Genomic DNA, 16,058 nt, shown 5'->3' with positions numbered 1-16,058 from the left:
AATGCAAAATGCAGATTAAAACATGTTAGGGTTTAGTATATAAAGTATGGCGTACACTAAAAAAAAATATTACAGTTAAAATCAAAAATTTTACACCCCATTTAAAATGTTTTCTTTTTTAAATATTTCCCAAATGATGTTTAACAGAGGAAGGAAATTTTCACAGTATGTCTGATAATATTTTTTCTTCTGGAGAAAGTCTTAATTGTTTTATTTCGGCTAGAATAAAAGCAGTTTTTAATTTTTTAAAAGCCATTTTAAGGTCAATATTATTAGCCCCTTTAAGCTATATTTTTTCAATAGTCTACAGAACAAACCACTATTATATAATGACTTGCTTAATTACTCTAACCTGCCCAGTTAACTAATTAGTTAAGCCTTTAAATGTCACTTTAAGCTGTACAGAAGTGTCTTGAAAAATATCTAGTCTAATATTATTTACTGTCATCATGGCAAAGATAAAATAAATCAGTTTTTAGAAATGAGTTATTAAAACTATTATGTTTAGAAATGTGTTGAAGAAATCTTCTCTCCATAAAACAGAAATCATGGAAAAAAATAAGCAGGGGGAATAATTCAGGGGGGCTAATAATTCAGCTGTATACTTCACGTTTTAAGTTGAATCAATTAAACTTTATAAGTCATTTTAACTTAAATGTTTAACTTAACATAAGTACCTTGTTAACTTTCTAAATTAAGTTAAAGTAACAAATACATACAGTTTAAAATTATTAGCCCTCCTGTGATTTTTTATTTTTTTTTCTAATATTTCCCAAGTTATGTTTAACAGGAATTTTTCACAGTATTTCCTATAATATTTTTTCTTCTGAAGAAAGTCTTATTTGTTTTATTTCGGCTAGAATAAAAGCAGTTTTTAATATTTCAAAACCATTTTAAGGTCAATATTATTAGCCCTCTTAAGCTATATTTGTTTTTGATTGTCTACAGAACAAACCATTGAATACAATGACTTGCCTAATTACCCTAATTAACCCAGTTAAGTCCTCAAATTCTTTAAATTTCACATATACTCAAAAAATAACCCATTGGATGAACTCAATTTAATTGAGGGAAAGATTTCCATCCAATAAATTTCTTAAGCACCTATTTACACAATTAAATGCAATTAAGTTGGTCCAATAAATGTTTAAATACATTTGTATTTTTATTTAACTTAAACTCAAAGGTCTGATAATATCATGTATGTCTATTACTGTATGAGTTGTACATTTCAAAGTCTTTTAGTTTTATTTGTAGTTATCCGAAATGAATTAAAAGAGACATTTTTAAAGGTGCAGTAGGTGATTGTCTTCAGAAACATGTTTTGTTGTGCTGATTGAAAGTCTCTTCACATTTCAATAGTAATAATTAAAGTAAATGATCTAAATGTGTTTATATGTATTTTTATATTCTGGGTGAGGCTTAAAACTAAAAAATGTTCTTCCAATTAAATGTTGTCTGGTCTACAATTCCTATAATTCTAATAAGTAGCCCAAGCTGTCTGTCAACAAATGTAGATTTGAACACTTGCACATCCATTTTCATGCAGACAGATTTGCAGTTTGCACATGCATTCACATGCACACCAGACAGTGACAGCGGTAAAATCAAATGCTAAATCAAAACTTATTATAATCCTGAATCAATAGTTTTGCACGCTGGAGGAAGGACGACACCATGGCTGAAGTATTTCTTTTAGACAGATAATGTTATGTTGTTGTTATAAATGGGTTATATGCACAGAAGTGTCGTTCAGCCACTGAAATCTCCCAGTGAAAGATTAATGTGACTATTTTCAGTTTCATAAGGTCCTTTTACAGCATCCATAATGTAAATTTATATTTAGTTTAACAACAAAACATCATTTAATAGCACTATTCCACCTAGCCTGCTTTACTGAGCTGAAGTTGCTTTTATATTCACATTGGTTCATTTTTGAGCAATGATAGCCTCCCTATATTGTTTACCGCTACTCTGAATATTTGCTCTGAAATAGCATGTAAGTATGGCTTAGTAGTAAGTGTAGTTCCTGCACACCGCTAGCAAAGCACTAAGCATACAGTAGTGGCTTTAGGACAAAGCGAGTGAGAGAGTGAGACCAGCAATCCTTGCGTGCATGAAATATTGCACATTATGACAAGTTTTGCTTGCTACACAACTGAAAACGTACTAGATATAATACAGTTTTTCATTGGGAATTGTAGTATTATAACGTACTATAAAGTTTTCTAACTGGTGAATGACATGATTAAGTGGGTCTATGTCATCTTTAATGTGCGGTTTCGTGATTTCAGGAGGCGTGGCTTTGGACGGCAGGGAAGGGATTGTGTTTTTAAAGATATTATGCTAACCAGTTAACATTTTGGCAGATCACCTACTGCACCTTCAAGCATATTTCATGAGTTACATATACGGTTAATTAAGACTCATCTCAGAACTCATTTTAAGACAGTTATTGCTCACTGAGCAAAAATATGATCACATCACCCCAATTTTTTCCTCCTTACACTGGCTGCCTGTTAAGTTTCGTATTGAATTTAAAATATTGCTTCTTACATATAAAGCTTTAAATAATCTAGCTCCTGTTTATCTAACCAATCTTCTGTCTCGCTACAATCCAACTCGCTCTTTAAGATCTCAAAACTCAGGGCTTCTGGTAGTACCTAGAATAGCAAAGTCGAGTAAAGGAGGTCGAGCCTTCTCATTTATAGCTCCTAAACTATAGAATAGCCTTCCTGATAATGTCCGAGGCTCAGACACACTCTCGCAGTTCAAAACTAGATTAAAGACCTATCTGTTTAGTAAAGCATACACTCAGTGCACCACTTAGCTGTGTGATACATAAATGTGCCCAACGCAAGTTTATGCATCTTGTTTATATACACTATGAACAGCAGCTACGCTAATTATTCTCTGTATTCTCCATTTCCACCTGGGGATACTCATTCTGAGGCCCTCAGACTATGCAGCAATTCGATCCAAGACCAGCGATTAGATGATCCCAAGGTTTCCATAATCCTGGACCAGGCCACATCCTGAACAGCTGCTCTGGTGGTCATAGAGGAGTGGAGAACATAAGACTGATTCCTGTGACGCTCCAGGGACAGACGAGTCTCCGCTGAGGTCCAGCATTCTCCAGCCTCTGGCGCCTAGACTGCAGCTCTGCACAAGACGTTTGGCCAGAGGAGAAATGGTCGTGCCCAACTGAGCCTGGTTTCTCTCAAGGTTTTTTAATTCTTCACTTTCGCCAATTAGTGAAGTTTTTCCCTCTCCGCTGTCGCCTCTGGCTTGCATGGTTCGGGATCTGTAGAGCTGCACATCGATGGATTTGCTCTTCAGTGTTTGGACTCTCAGTAGTGATTATTAAACCACACTGAACTGAGCTCAACTGAACTGAACTTAAACACTGAAAACTGAACTACACCGTTTCAATTTACTAGGATCTTGTATGTGAAGCTGCTTTGACACAATCTACATTGTAAAAGCGCAACAAACAGCATTTTTGCTAATTAAGCTGCCAACACCCAAAACATGGGTGCTTCTGCAAGGTGCAATCTCAAAACTCAAAAGCATTACATGAAAATCTTATCAATCTGCAAACTAAAGTGAAGATTACTTTCTATTACTTTAAACACCTAAGGTTACTTTTATTGTTGTAATTTTTGTCAAAACATGCTGGGAACTGCAAATGCCCTAACCAGGTAGTTGGACCAACACAATTCCTTCATGTTGTCTCAACACAAAACACTTAAGTTAACTTAATGGTTTACAAATTTAAGTGGACTGAACATAAAACAAATAAACTGGCCAAAGAAATGACATGAATTGTGTTGTTTCAGCTCATTTTAAACAGGTAGTTTGAACAAGCTGTACTAGTATCAATACTAGCATCTTGAAAATATCTAGTAATATATACTGTAATCATGGTGAAGACAAAAGAAATCAGTTATTAGCATTGAATTATTAAAACTATCATATTTAGAAATGTGTTTAAAAATATGTTCTCTCCGTTAAACAGAAATCAGGCAAACATATCAAAGAATTCAAGTTTAACAAGAGGGCTAATAAGTCTGACTTCAATGTGACAGTTACGTCATATTTGTAAGTGGGTAGTAGGCCCAGAGGAGACAGTCCGCAAAATGTCAGTGCAAGTTATTTTTTGACAGCTCAGGATGTTTGTATTTGACACCATTAAATCTAGGCACAACAGGACATGGGTGTCTCACTCACCATGCCGCCTGTGCACTCACGACAGTCCTGCAAACACGCAACATTGGCCCATGTGCTGTAGGCTTTGAGTCCGGCCACCAGCGCCTGCAGAGCGCGGTTACTCTGGAGGTCTTCACCCTTACATAAAGCATCGTCCATCAAGTCTGCTGCGTATCTGCAACCAAAACAGAGGAATGCACATGTGAATTTAAAGTCTGCATGAATCGGAAGCTGTGACTGTTTTTTTTTTCTTCGTATTGTAATGCAGTTTCTAGAGAAAAGGAATATTAAATTAGAAAAACAGTGGGCGTGGATTTTTTTTTCTACTGCGAGCTGATTGGATGTAAAGTAGGCATTTCTTTCAGAAAATCAGTAAAGGAGATTCGGGAGAGTTATTATAGCCTAACAGACACCTATTAAAGTCTAAAAGAGACCTATTATGCAAAAATCACTTTTTATAAGGGGTTTAAACACAAGCAACAGTCGGTGAATGAAGTCAGCTTCAAATGGTAAAAATTTCATATTTCATTTTTTTATAATCACACTTGATAAAAAGAGTCTGAAGAAACACTTAAGGTCTTATCATACACCCGGTGCAGAAAGGCACAAGATATGTTTGGCGCGATTTGTTGCTATTTTCAGACCAGTGCAACTGTAATTTTCACGTTTTGCGCCATGTTGTTCAAATAGCAAATTCATTTGTGCTGCTTTGTGGACATTGAGGAGCACTTTAAGGAGCATTGTTGGTGCGTTGCTATTTTGAGAAACTGAAATAGACAGCACCATTGACCAAATAAAAGCTGCTCTAAAGTCCAGCGCAGAGAGCATTTGTTATATACCTATGCAGGTCCAAATGCGTACTCATTGCTTAATACACATAGGATGTACAGCAATACACAATGATTATTAAAAAATGATTATTTTTTTTACATAAAAACAAAAACCACTGGCTCCATGCCACCATCTCAGCAAAGGCCTCTAGATCAGTGTTTCCCAACCCTGTTCCTGGAGGCACACCAACAGAACATATTTTGGATGTCTCCCTTATCTCACCCATTCACTTCAGGTTTTGGAGTCTCTTCTAATCTTCTGGTGAGTTGATTCAGGTGTGTTGGATTAGGGAGAGCGTGAAAATGTGTACTGTTGGTGTGCCTTCAGGAACAGGGTTGGGAAACACTGCTCTAGATTACTCTTATTTTACCAAAATAAATGCCTTAATTTTGAATGATTTCATTAGGACAGTAAGGTCTGACTTTGCTTAGACAAAAGTCTTGTCACTGAACAGAAATAATGTCCAGTATAGAATATAAAGTCATGCTGCAGTTGAAACAGAATGAATATTGTGTCTGACTCCATCATGAGCTTGGAGGACTGCATCCATACATCTCTGCAATGACTCAAATCACTGATTAATAAAGTCATCTGGAATGGCAAAGAAAGCGTTCTTGCAGGACTCCCAGAGCTCATCAAGATTCTTTGGATTCATCTTCAATGCCTCCTCCTTCATCTTACACCAGATATGCTCAATAATGTTCATGTCTGGTGACTTGGCAGGCCAATCCTGGAGCAGCTTGACCTTTCAGGAACTTTGATGTGGAGGCTGAAGTATGAGGAGCAGCGCTATCCTGCTGAAGAATTTGCCCTCTCCTGTGGTTTGTAATGTAATGGGCAGCACAAATGTCTTGATACCTCAGGCTGTTGATGTTGCCATCCACTCTGCAGATCTCTCGCACGCCTCCATACTGAATGCAACCCCAAACCATGATTTTTCCTTCACCAAACTTGACTGATTTCTATTTTGTTGCTCTTACAACTGGGATTAACGACAAGACTTTTGTCAGGTAGTGTATTAAGCTTTTAAAACAGATTTGTTGTGCACCTCTGATCATCTGAAGTAATCCAGTTGACCTTTCATATAAAAACCTGCTTCATTTCTGAATGAATCAGTCCTTTGACTTAATGAATTGTTTATTAGACATTAGAAATGAATCACCAACTGCTGGGAGTTAACGTTTCTTATTTAAAAGACTACCTCATTATACTAAATAATTTCAAATTTTCACTTAGGCACTTGTATAAATGTATTCCTTCAGAAATAATGTTGGTAACCCAAACTGTTTTCCAGCTGCAATAAATGATCAGTAGATATGTCTAAATACCAATTCCAACCCAGGCTCATTCTGAAAACATACCCTATATACATTTCTGGAGAGCGCCAAATAAGTCCCAGGATTCGCATCTGCTGTTTTCACGTAAATCCACTAAACAACCTATAGTGTTTTCAAAAGCACTGATTGACCCACCCACCCACTTTCCTAAACCCAACCGACAGTTTTAAAAAGCAATCCAGAAAAAGAAAAGCCCTTGTCTAATTTTTACCACATTTCAGATTTTACCACATTCTCACCCTGTTATTTACTTGTTTAATCTTTTGCCTTCTGCTTTTGTTTTACCAGCTTTCTGGAATCGTTCTTTGCTGGACCCGAACCCCGTTGTCCATGTCAACTTCTTTCTGTGTCATAAGTACGCCGACGTACATGGCGAGCCACTGGACAAACTGAAAACCACGGAGAAGCCGTCTATACGGAGGTAAGCGGTCAGCTGGTAAGCGTGAAAAGGCCCCATAGCGTTCGTTTTAAAGACGTAATGCATTCATACGTTCCTCTGGATACATAATTTGTAATCTCCAGAAATGTATATTGGGCTACTTTTTCAGAATAAGCCTATGTTGACCAATTCAGATTCATCTTCTTGGAGGGAAAAAAACATGTCTGTTGTAGCCCATAAGTTTGTGTAACCAAAATATTTCTTTCTAAAGCTACTTTTTATAAATTGTCGATAGCATTTAATACAATTGTCGTTTCTGGTAATTCCTCTACCAAGCTGAATATGCAATTTATTTACAATTAAATATATTAATTTATCCCTACATTGTGTAATTTATTACAGAAGTTCAGGGTTAAATAATTATACTCTAAATAATTATGAACATCTCTCTCAGTGTTCCACTTGACCTTAAGGTCGGGGTAATTGTAACCCGTAATTGATTGTTCTGAAACATCTGATTTATTTAACTATACACTTCTGGATCATGTCATTATGGCACAATTAGATTCTCATTTGTCACTGAACAAACTTAAAAACCTTTGCTATCTGGGTTTAGATCAGGACACCGTACCGAGACTGCCCTGATTTCAGTAATGAATGACCTCCTTGTCTGTGCTGACTCTGGAAACTACTACTTTTGTTTAGTCGGTCCTGAGTGCAGCATTTGACTGCGTGTGTTTTTTAATTTAACTTGATAGACTGAAGAGTTGACTCTCTGGCATTGTGAATGAATAGTTCAGATCCTGTTAATACTAATCTGTTTGTTGTTCTGCAAAATGATAAATCTAGTATTGTATATGGCGTACCACAGGGGTTTGTTTTGGGTCCTATATCTTTTAGTATGTACATGTTTCCTCTGCATCAGATAATTGATGATACTTAAATTTACAGATATTGACTATATGGAGGATATCTTATTTAAATTGTGGCTGTGATATTTGATGATCTTAGGACACTATGAGTGGTTCAGATACAGCAATACTAATCTGTTTGTTCTGCGAAATCATCAATCTAATATTGGACATGGCGTACCACAAGGGTCTGTTTTGGGTCCTATCTCTTAGTATTTACATGTTTCCTCTAGGTCAGATTATTTATGACACTAATTTACAGATATTGACTATTTGGATGATATTAATTTAAAATTATGGCTGTGATATTTGACACAATATTCCAATATTAACCTGTTTGTTGTTCTGCAAAAAGAGAAATCTAATATTGGACATGGTGTACCACAGGGGTCTGTTTTGGGTCCTATATCTTTTAGTATATACAACTCAAATTTATTTGCCTTTATTGACTATTTGAAGCATATAAATTTAAATTGTGGCTGTGATATTTTATGATCTTTAGTCACCATGCTTGAGTGGTTTAGGTACAGCAATACTAATCTGTTGTTCTGCGAAATGATTCATCTAATATTGGACATGGTGTACCACAAGGGTCTGTTTTGGGTCCTATATCTTTTACCATTTACATGTTTGAGTCAGATTGTTCATGACACCCAAATGTACAAATAGTGACTAAATGGAGGATATAAAATTTAAATTTTGGTTGTGATATTTGATGATCATTATACACTGTGCCCGAATGGTTTAGATCCTGCAATATTAATTTGTTTGTTGTTCTGCAAAATGATTAATCTAATATTGGACATGGCGTACCACAGGGGTCTGTTTTGGGTCCTATATCTTTTAGTATGTACAACTCAAATTTATTTGCAGATACTGACTATTTGGAGGATATAAATTTAAATTGTGGCTGTGATATTTGATGTTCTTAGTCACTATGTTTTAGTGGTTTAGGTACAGCAATACTAATCTGTTTGTTGTTCTGCGAAAGGATTCATCTAATATTGGACATGGCATACCACAAGGGTCTGTTTTGGGTCCTATATCTTTTATCATTTACATGTTTCAGTCAGATTGTTCATGACACCCAAATGTACAAATAGTGACTATTTGGAGGATATAAAATGAAAATTTTGGCTGCGATATTTGATGATCATTATACACAGTGCTCATATGGTTTAGATCCTGCAATACTAACCTGTTTGTTGTTCTGCAAAATGATTAATCTAATATTGGACATGGTGTACCACAAGGGTCTGTTTTGGGTCCTATATCTTTTATGTTTGGGTCAGATTGTTGATGACACTCAAATTTACAGATATTGACTATTTGGACGATATTAAATTTAAATTATGGCTGTAATATTTGATGATCATTAGACACAGTGCTTGAATGGTTCAGATCTTGCAATATTAATCTGTTTGTTGTTCTGCAAAATTATTAATCTAATATTGTACATGGCGTACCACAGGGGTCTGTTTTGGGTCCTAATATATTTAGTATATACAACTCAAATTTATTTGCAGATATTGACTATTTGAAGCATATAAATTTAAATTGTGGCTGTGATATTTTATGTTCTTTAGTCACTATGCTTGAGTGGTTTAGGTACAGCAATACTAATCTGTTTGTAGTTCTGCGAAATGATAAATCTAATATTGGACATGGCGTACCACAAGGCTCGGTTTTGGGTCCTATATCCTTTACCATTTACTTGTTTGAGTCAGATTGTTCATGACACCCAAATGTACAAATAGTGACTATATGGAGGATATAAAATGAAAATTTTGGATGTGATATTTGATGATCATTATACACAGTGCTCGAATGGTTTAGATCTTGCAATATTAATCGGTTTGTTGTTCTGCAAAATGATTAATCTAATATTGGACATGGTGTACCACAAGGGTTTGTTTTGGGTCCTATATCTTTTACCATTTACATGTTTGGGTCAGATTGTTGATGACACTCAAATTTACAGATATTGACTATTTGGAGGATATTAAATTAAAATTATGGCTGTGATATTTGATGATCATTAGACACAGTGCTTGAATGGTTCAGATCTTACAATAATAATCTGTTTGTTGTTCTGCAAAATGATTATTCTAACATTGGACAGGGTGTACCACCAGGGTCTGTTTTGGGTCCTATATCTTTTAGTATTTATTTGATTCCTCTGGGTCACATTTTTAATGACACTTAAATTGACAGGTATTGACTATATGGAGGATATCTAATTTAAATTGTGGCGTTGACATTTGATGATCTTTACACATTATATGCTTGAGTGGTTTAGATACAGTAATACTAATCTGTTTGTTCTGCGAAATCATTAATCTAATATTGGGCATTGCATAGGGCTGGGTGATATATCAAGTTCTGGTGACATATCGATATGATTCCCTAACGCGGTATTATATAATATCTTTCATATCGATATGGTTTGAGGTCACATGTGCACATTCTGCGCGAAACGGACCACTCCAAGATAGCACGCGAGCTCCACTTGATGGATGAATGATTCACTCCATGATTCATACAAAAGATTTGTTCAAAATGAACTGTGATATTAGATGATCATTATACACAGTGCTCGAAAGGTTTAGATCCTGCAATATTAATCGGTTTGTTTTTCTGCAAAATGATTAATCTAATATTGGACATGGCGTACCACAAGGGTCTGTTTTGGGTCCTATATCTTTTACCATTTACATGTTTGGGTCAGATTGTTGATGACACTTAAATTTCTCCACTTGCACAAATGTGCACATGTACAAATGAATGATTCGCTCCATGAGTCATACAAAAGATTTGTTCAAAATGAACGAATCATTCAAGAATGACCGATCACTGATGCGACATTGAACATGCAGTGCTGGTGTTGTACTGAAATCTGACTCCCCGGACAAATCTGACTCCCCCTCGCGTGCACGCACGTCACACAGCGCCTGCAGCTGTCACAGAGGTTCATCAGAAACCTTTTATCTATCATTTCTTCCGCAATTGACAGCAAGAACGAATGTAGAAGCCTTGTCAAATTGACAAGCAGCACCTGAATGTGTTCAAAAGATTTATACCGCATTTCGAAAGTGAAACCACCTCATATTCACTGATTAAAAGTGTTATAATATAAGTGTATAAGTATTTACTACACGACGGCCTCTTCTTTACATTTACATTATAACACATTTAACTCTGCGTTCTGGTCTGTTATAATGACTGTTTACATTTATATGCTTAACCAGCATTTCATCACAGCACTCTGAAACAATTTCATTACTTCTCATATCTATAGTCTATTCGTTTTCATCTCCTTATTTAATATTTAATAAAACAAGTTTAGTCAAAAGAAAACAAAAGAAAAAGTGTAGGATTTTTTACATAAAGTGAAAGACTTCTCTTTGGATATCTTGGATATGTGCACTGCTTAATAATTGTGCACAATACACACATGTAAACGTGTAACTAAAACATATACAGCTGATTTAATTGTTATTTATAAATCATACAACTGTGCTATACAGGATTACTTATGACAACACTGTAATTGTGACATAAAATACTGTGTTTCATATTTACATTCGATGTGGTTCTTTTCTGTCCTCCATACTTTTTGTTGTGTTACTATTTAAGTGTGTTCCTTTTTTGCTCTGACACTGTAGCTGTTTTTTATAGTTCTGTTTACTTGGTTATTTGCACAATAGCACAGTATAGCTGTGTATAGTGTTAAGCAGGAAAAAACCCTGTGCTGTATTTATATATCAAAGATGTTTTTTATAATTTGAAATGTTGTGCAACACAGTTTTAAGCAGGAGAAAAAAACTGTACAGTATTTTATTTATCAAAGATTTTGCGCAGCTGTTTATTTGTAAACAGGGAGGGAAACCCCTGTGTTTGAATTATATTTTGCTCAAAAAATGTTTAAAAAAGTTTTAATAAAGGCTTTAACTCTGAAGTAACCATTTATGGGAAAATATCGCATATATATTGTATAGCATCATTCCTCCTAAAAATACAGAGATATGATTTTTTTTGCCCATATCGCTCATGCCTAGCATGGCATACAACAGGGGTCTGTTTTGGGTCATATATCCTTTAGTATTCACATGTTTCCTATGGGTCAGATTATTGATGACACTTAAATTAATGTACAGATATTGACTATTTGGAGGATCTTAAATTAAGATTTTGACTGTGATATTTGATGATTATTAGACACAGTGCTCGAATGGTTTAGATCCTGCATATATTAATCGGTTTGTTGTTCAGCAAAAAGATAAATCTACTATTGGACATGGTGGATCTTTTTTGTATTCTAAACCCTTTAGGATTTACATGTTTCCTATGGATCAGATTATTGATGACACTCAAATTAATTTACAGATATTGACTGTTTAAAGGATATTAAATTAAAAATATGGCTGTGATATTTAATGATCCTTAGACACTCTGCTCGATTGGTTTAGATCCTGCTGTACATTCAAAATGTACAGATATTGACTATTTGGAGGATATTAAATTAAAATTTTGAATGCAAAATTTGATGATCATTAGACATTGGAGCCCATTTTAATGACATTTTATAATACTTAAAATACATTCAACGTTTCCCATATTTAACACCCTATCGGACTGAATATTGTTTAGAACTATAAATATTTACACATATTGACCATACATTTCAGCATAAAATATTTTTTCATAAGCCTAAAAGTGTATGTGAACGAATTAGTTTATTTTCGAACATCTCTTAGAATAGTTAATGTGTAATCTGGACTTTTAAGTCTTTCCAAATTGCTAGGAAAATGCATAATCGCATGTTTACATCTGACATCTTTATACTTAATGAATGAAGCTACACTTTCTGCCATTAAAATATTATCAACAATCTGCTAAATGCTGTTCAGAGGTGGCATGGATGTATTTACACAACAACCGGATGTTTAAATGGCTTTTAATATTGTGATAAAGAGTAACAGAAGGCATTTAAAAATGTTTTTGTTGTTGTGTGTTCGGTTAAATCAGCACGTTCAAGCTACACAGACAAAATATCAAACTATAATGGTAATCTAGTATGAGTTATGTAATCTAGTAATAATTTGCAATCTTATTATAAATACTAAAGCTGTCTACACGGCGAAATCGATCATATATGTTTTGCGTCTTCATTTGCATTTCAGATTTTAGATAAAGCTCTGACATTTTCAGCAGTAACTAATCTAAACGCATACAACTGTGTTCATAAACAGATATGTAAGATTGGTTATGCTTGACGGAGACATATTATGCAAAAATCACTTCCATAAAGGGTTTAAACACAGTTGTGTGGCAGCAGTGTGTGTATATAAGCAGTCTCTAATGCAGGGGTGGCCAAACTGTTTCTTATAAAGGGCCAAAAACCAAACTTGATTGAGGGCTGTGGGTTGGAGATGAATATACTAAACCGTATTACATTAAATTTGCCATGGGTAATTTCCTAATTTATTTGCTAATATTTAAAATAACAATTAAATGTTGCTTTAAAACAATATTTAATGATACAGTATCATTCTTTAACATTTTCTAATGATCTTATTATAGTAAAAACATAAACAATCCCATTTATAACACTAGTCGAGCTGCTTGCGTCTTTGCCTTGATTTGTTCGCTGATGTCTTGTGCATTTTCCTCTATCTAACAGTTAACTTTATCAAATGAAATGAGTGTAGTTAACTCACAATTGACTGAAAGTTAAGTTCTACTCATTTGAAAAGAGTTTTGAACACAGTCTTGAAGGTAATGAGTTAATTAAATGCCTCATTACTTCAGCTTAAATGGACTAAGTTCACAGTACTCATATTGATTCATTTCTTAACTCAAATGATTTGTTGCAATTGGTTTCCTCAAACAGTTTGAGTTGCCTTAACATATTGGGTTTTACAATACTCAGATGGTTTGAGTTCTCTTCATTTATTGGGTTTTACTGTGCTCAAAGTGCTTCATTTACACCAATGGTTCTCAAACTTTTAAACCCGCAACCCCCATTGTAAGATCGTCAAGAACTCATGACCCCCCACTACCAAAGCATATACAAACAATAAAAATAGCTTTTTTTAAGCTGTTCACAATATTTAAACTATATTTACTATAGATTACAGGGCTCGAAATTAACATTTTTGCTTGGTAACACTGGTGCTCCTAACTTTAAAAATGTAGGCGCACCAGCCAAAATTTAGTGGCTCCCACCAATTATCGCACTGTTACTACAAGTTTTATAAACAGATTTATTGCATTTGAAATCAACAATAATCAAAACTAACAAGCAAAAAAAATATATGCATTTGTGAGGAAAATATGTCTCAATGAAATCCCGTTATCACAAGAAAATACATTTTTATAACATAATTGAGTGACCAAAAGATATCACGGACGGATATCCCAAAAGATATCCCACAGACTTTACAGTGAATGCTAGTTATTTTCATAGCAGACTTGAAGCCAATGGAAGTCTTGTCCACTCTTCAATAAGTATAGCTGGTGGATTAACATTCACCACAAGATCAGTAATCAGATGTGCCAATATTTGTAGCTTTAGGTGTTTCTAAGACAAAATCTGTCAGTGTTGTTTTCATTCTCTCGTCTTCCGCGCTTTACATTTTCGCGGTTGTAGCTCCTGTCATCTGAAGACAGGAGGCGTTGACTGAGTGATTGACAGCTGATTTTAACCAATCATTCGTGTTCAGTTCTTAGAGCAGTGGGCCAATAAGAAGAGAGCGAAGGCGAGGCAAGCGTTGAAGGCTTTGTTTACTGCGGCAAGTTGACATGACAACAGTTTTAAACTGTTCCTGAGCGCTGCGTTCCAAGTACAAAGATGCATTCTGCCCGAATGTGTCCTAAATACTTTATGAATCAGTAATATCTTTTCAAAAATCTGAAAATATTAGCTTTCACTTGTAATACTGAAAAATATTTATTATAATCACTGAAAATTACACAATTTTTAAATCACCCTCGCGACCCCTTGAAATTATTCTGCGACCCCTGCAGGGGTCCCGACCCCCAGTTTGAGAACCACTGATTTACTCAAATGGATTAAGTTCACAGCACTCATTAGGATTAGTTTTTGAACTTAAATGGTTTGTTGCAATCAGTTTCCTCAAATGGTTTGAGTTACCTTAACTTTTAGGCTTTTACAGCGCATTTTAAAAGTCTGATTCATTTACAACATTTCATTTTAGTTGGCTTTTTTGTAGCTCCTCAATTAAACAAAGAAACAAAAGGTTAGGTTAAATTGGAAATAACAATCTCTGTCAAAGGCATTCTCTCCAATCAACTCCCTATCATTCTCCCTTTTCAGATAGGATGGTGGGCTAAACCAAAGGTCACCATGGGCCAACTTTGGCCCGGAGGCCCTACTTTGGGCATCTCTGCTCTAATGGTAAAAATGTATTAACTAGAATGAATAAGTTAATTTCATTTCATTTTTTTTATAATCACACTTGATAAAAACAGTCTGCAGAAACACTTTGATTGACATTCTCCCTTTATACGTGTCATCAGAGGGGGAAAGCCCCGCCCATTAGTGACCATCTCTCCCTTATTAGCATAGGACGTTAGTCTTGTTTTTGAATCTGCCACTATGCGGACACACAGGCATTTGTAGCTTCGTCTCTTTTGAAAAGAGCACAATCTCATTTAAATTTAAAGCGATGGTCACTAAAACGACACATTTGTAAGATATTTTGAGCTGAAACACTCTAGGGACATCAGAGACTTCTTTTACATCTAGTAAAAAGGGGCATAATAGGTCTTCTTTAAAGCTGCACAACTGCAGTCTATGCAATTGCACAAATCAAATCTTTTTTTCTCATTTCACTTCAATTGCAAATTTGCAACAACAAAAATAAATAATTGACTTCAGTTTTTGCCCCTATGTTGAATTTGTGTGGTCATTTTTCAGCCAAACACCCAATAATTTCCACTCCTGACACACATATGTACTATTATTTTTGTGATTTACCAAAACAGACAACTGTTGACTTGTTCAGTCATGTGTCAGTAATTCGGCATCTCTCTCTCTCTCTGTAGTTTCACTGTACAGATTTGTGGCCATCGTTTTCTTTAATTTCCAATAGTCTGCAGATGTGTCAGATAAATAATAGTGAAATGTGTAGTGGTTTCTCTCAGAAGGAGGCATCTGAGAGCTCCTCTCTTCCTTTGATTCTTCTCCTGTGGTATTTCTCAGAATGTGAAACTGACCTGAATTACATAAACACAGAGACCTCCAGTGGAGGACTGTCAAACTGCTCTGTGAGACACACTTCAGAACAGTTCAGCCAAAATTGAAAATTCTGTTAACATTAACTCACTTGTTTCAAACCTTTCTTTCTTCTGTTCAACACAAAAGAA

General features: G+C 35.1%; 1 protein-coding gene across 2 annotated transcripts in view; it reads right to left on the bottom strand.

The window, feature by feature from the left end:
• The window catches only part of acoxl (acyl-CoA oxidase-like), a 130,205-nt gene that overhangs the window by 75,404 nt on the left and 38,743 nt on the right, over window positions 1-16,058 (bottom strand). For both annotated transcript variants that reach the window (XM_056470581.1, XM_056470582.1), the window contains exon 12: window positions 4,231-4,384. In XM_056470581.1, coding sequence (XP_056326556.1) covers window positions 4,231-4,384 — 154 coding nt within the window. The remainder of the gene's footprint in view (window positions 1-4,230; window positions 4,385-16,058) is intronic.

This window comes from Danio aesculapii, chromosome 13 (genome assembly GCF_903798145.1).
Source record: "Danio aesculapii chromosome 13, fDanAes4.1, whole genome shotgun sequence".
In the NCBI taxonomy this organism is placed as follows: Eukaryota; Metazoa; Chordata; class Actinopteri; order Cypriniformes; family Danionidae; genus Danio; species Danio aesculapii.
This window is presented reverse-complemented; position numbering and strand designations above follow the sequence as displayed.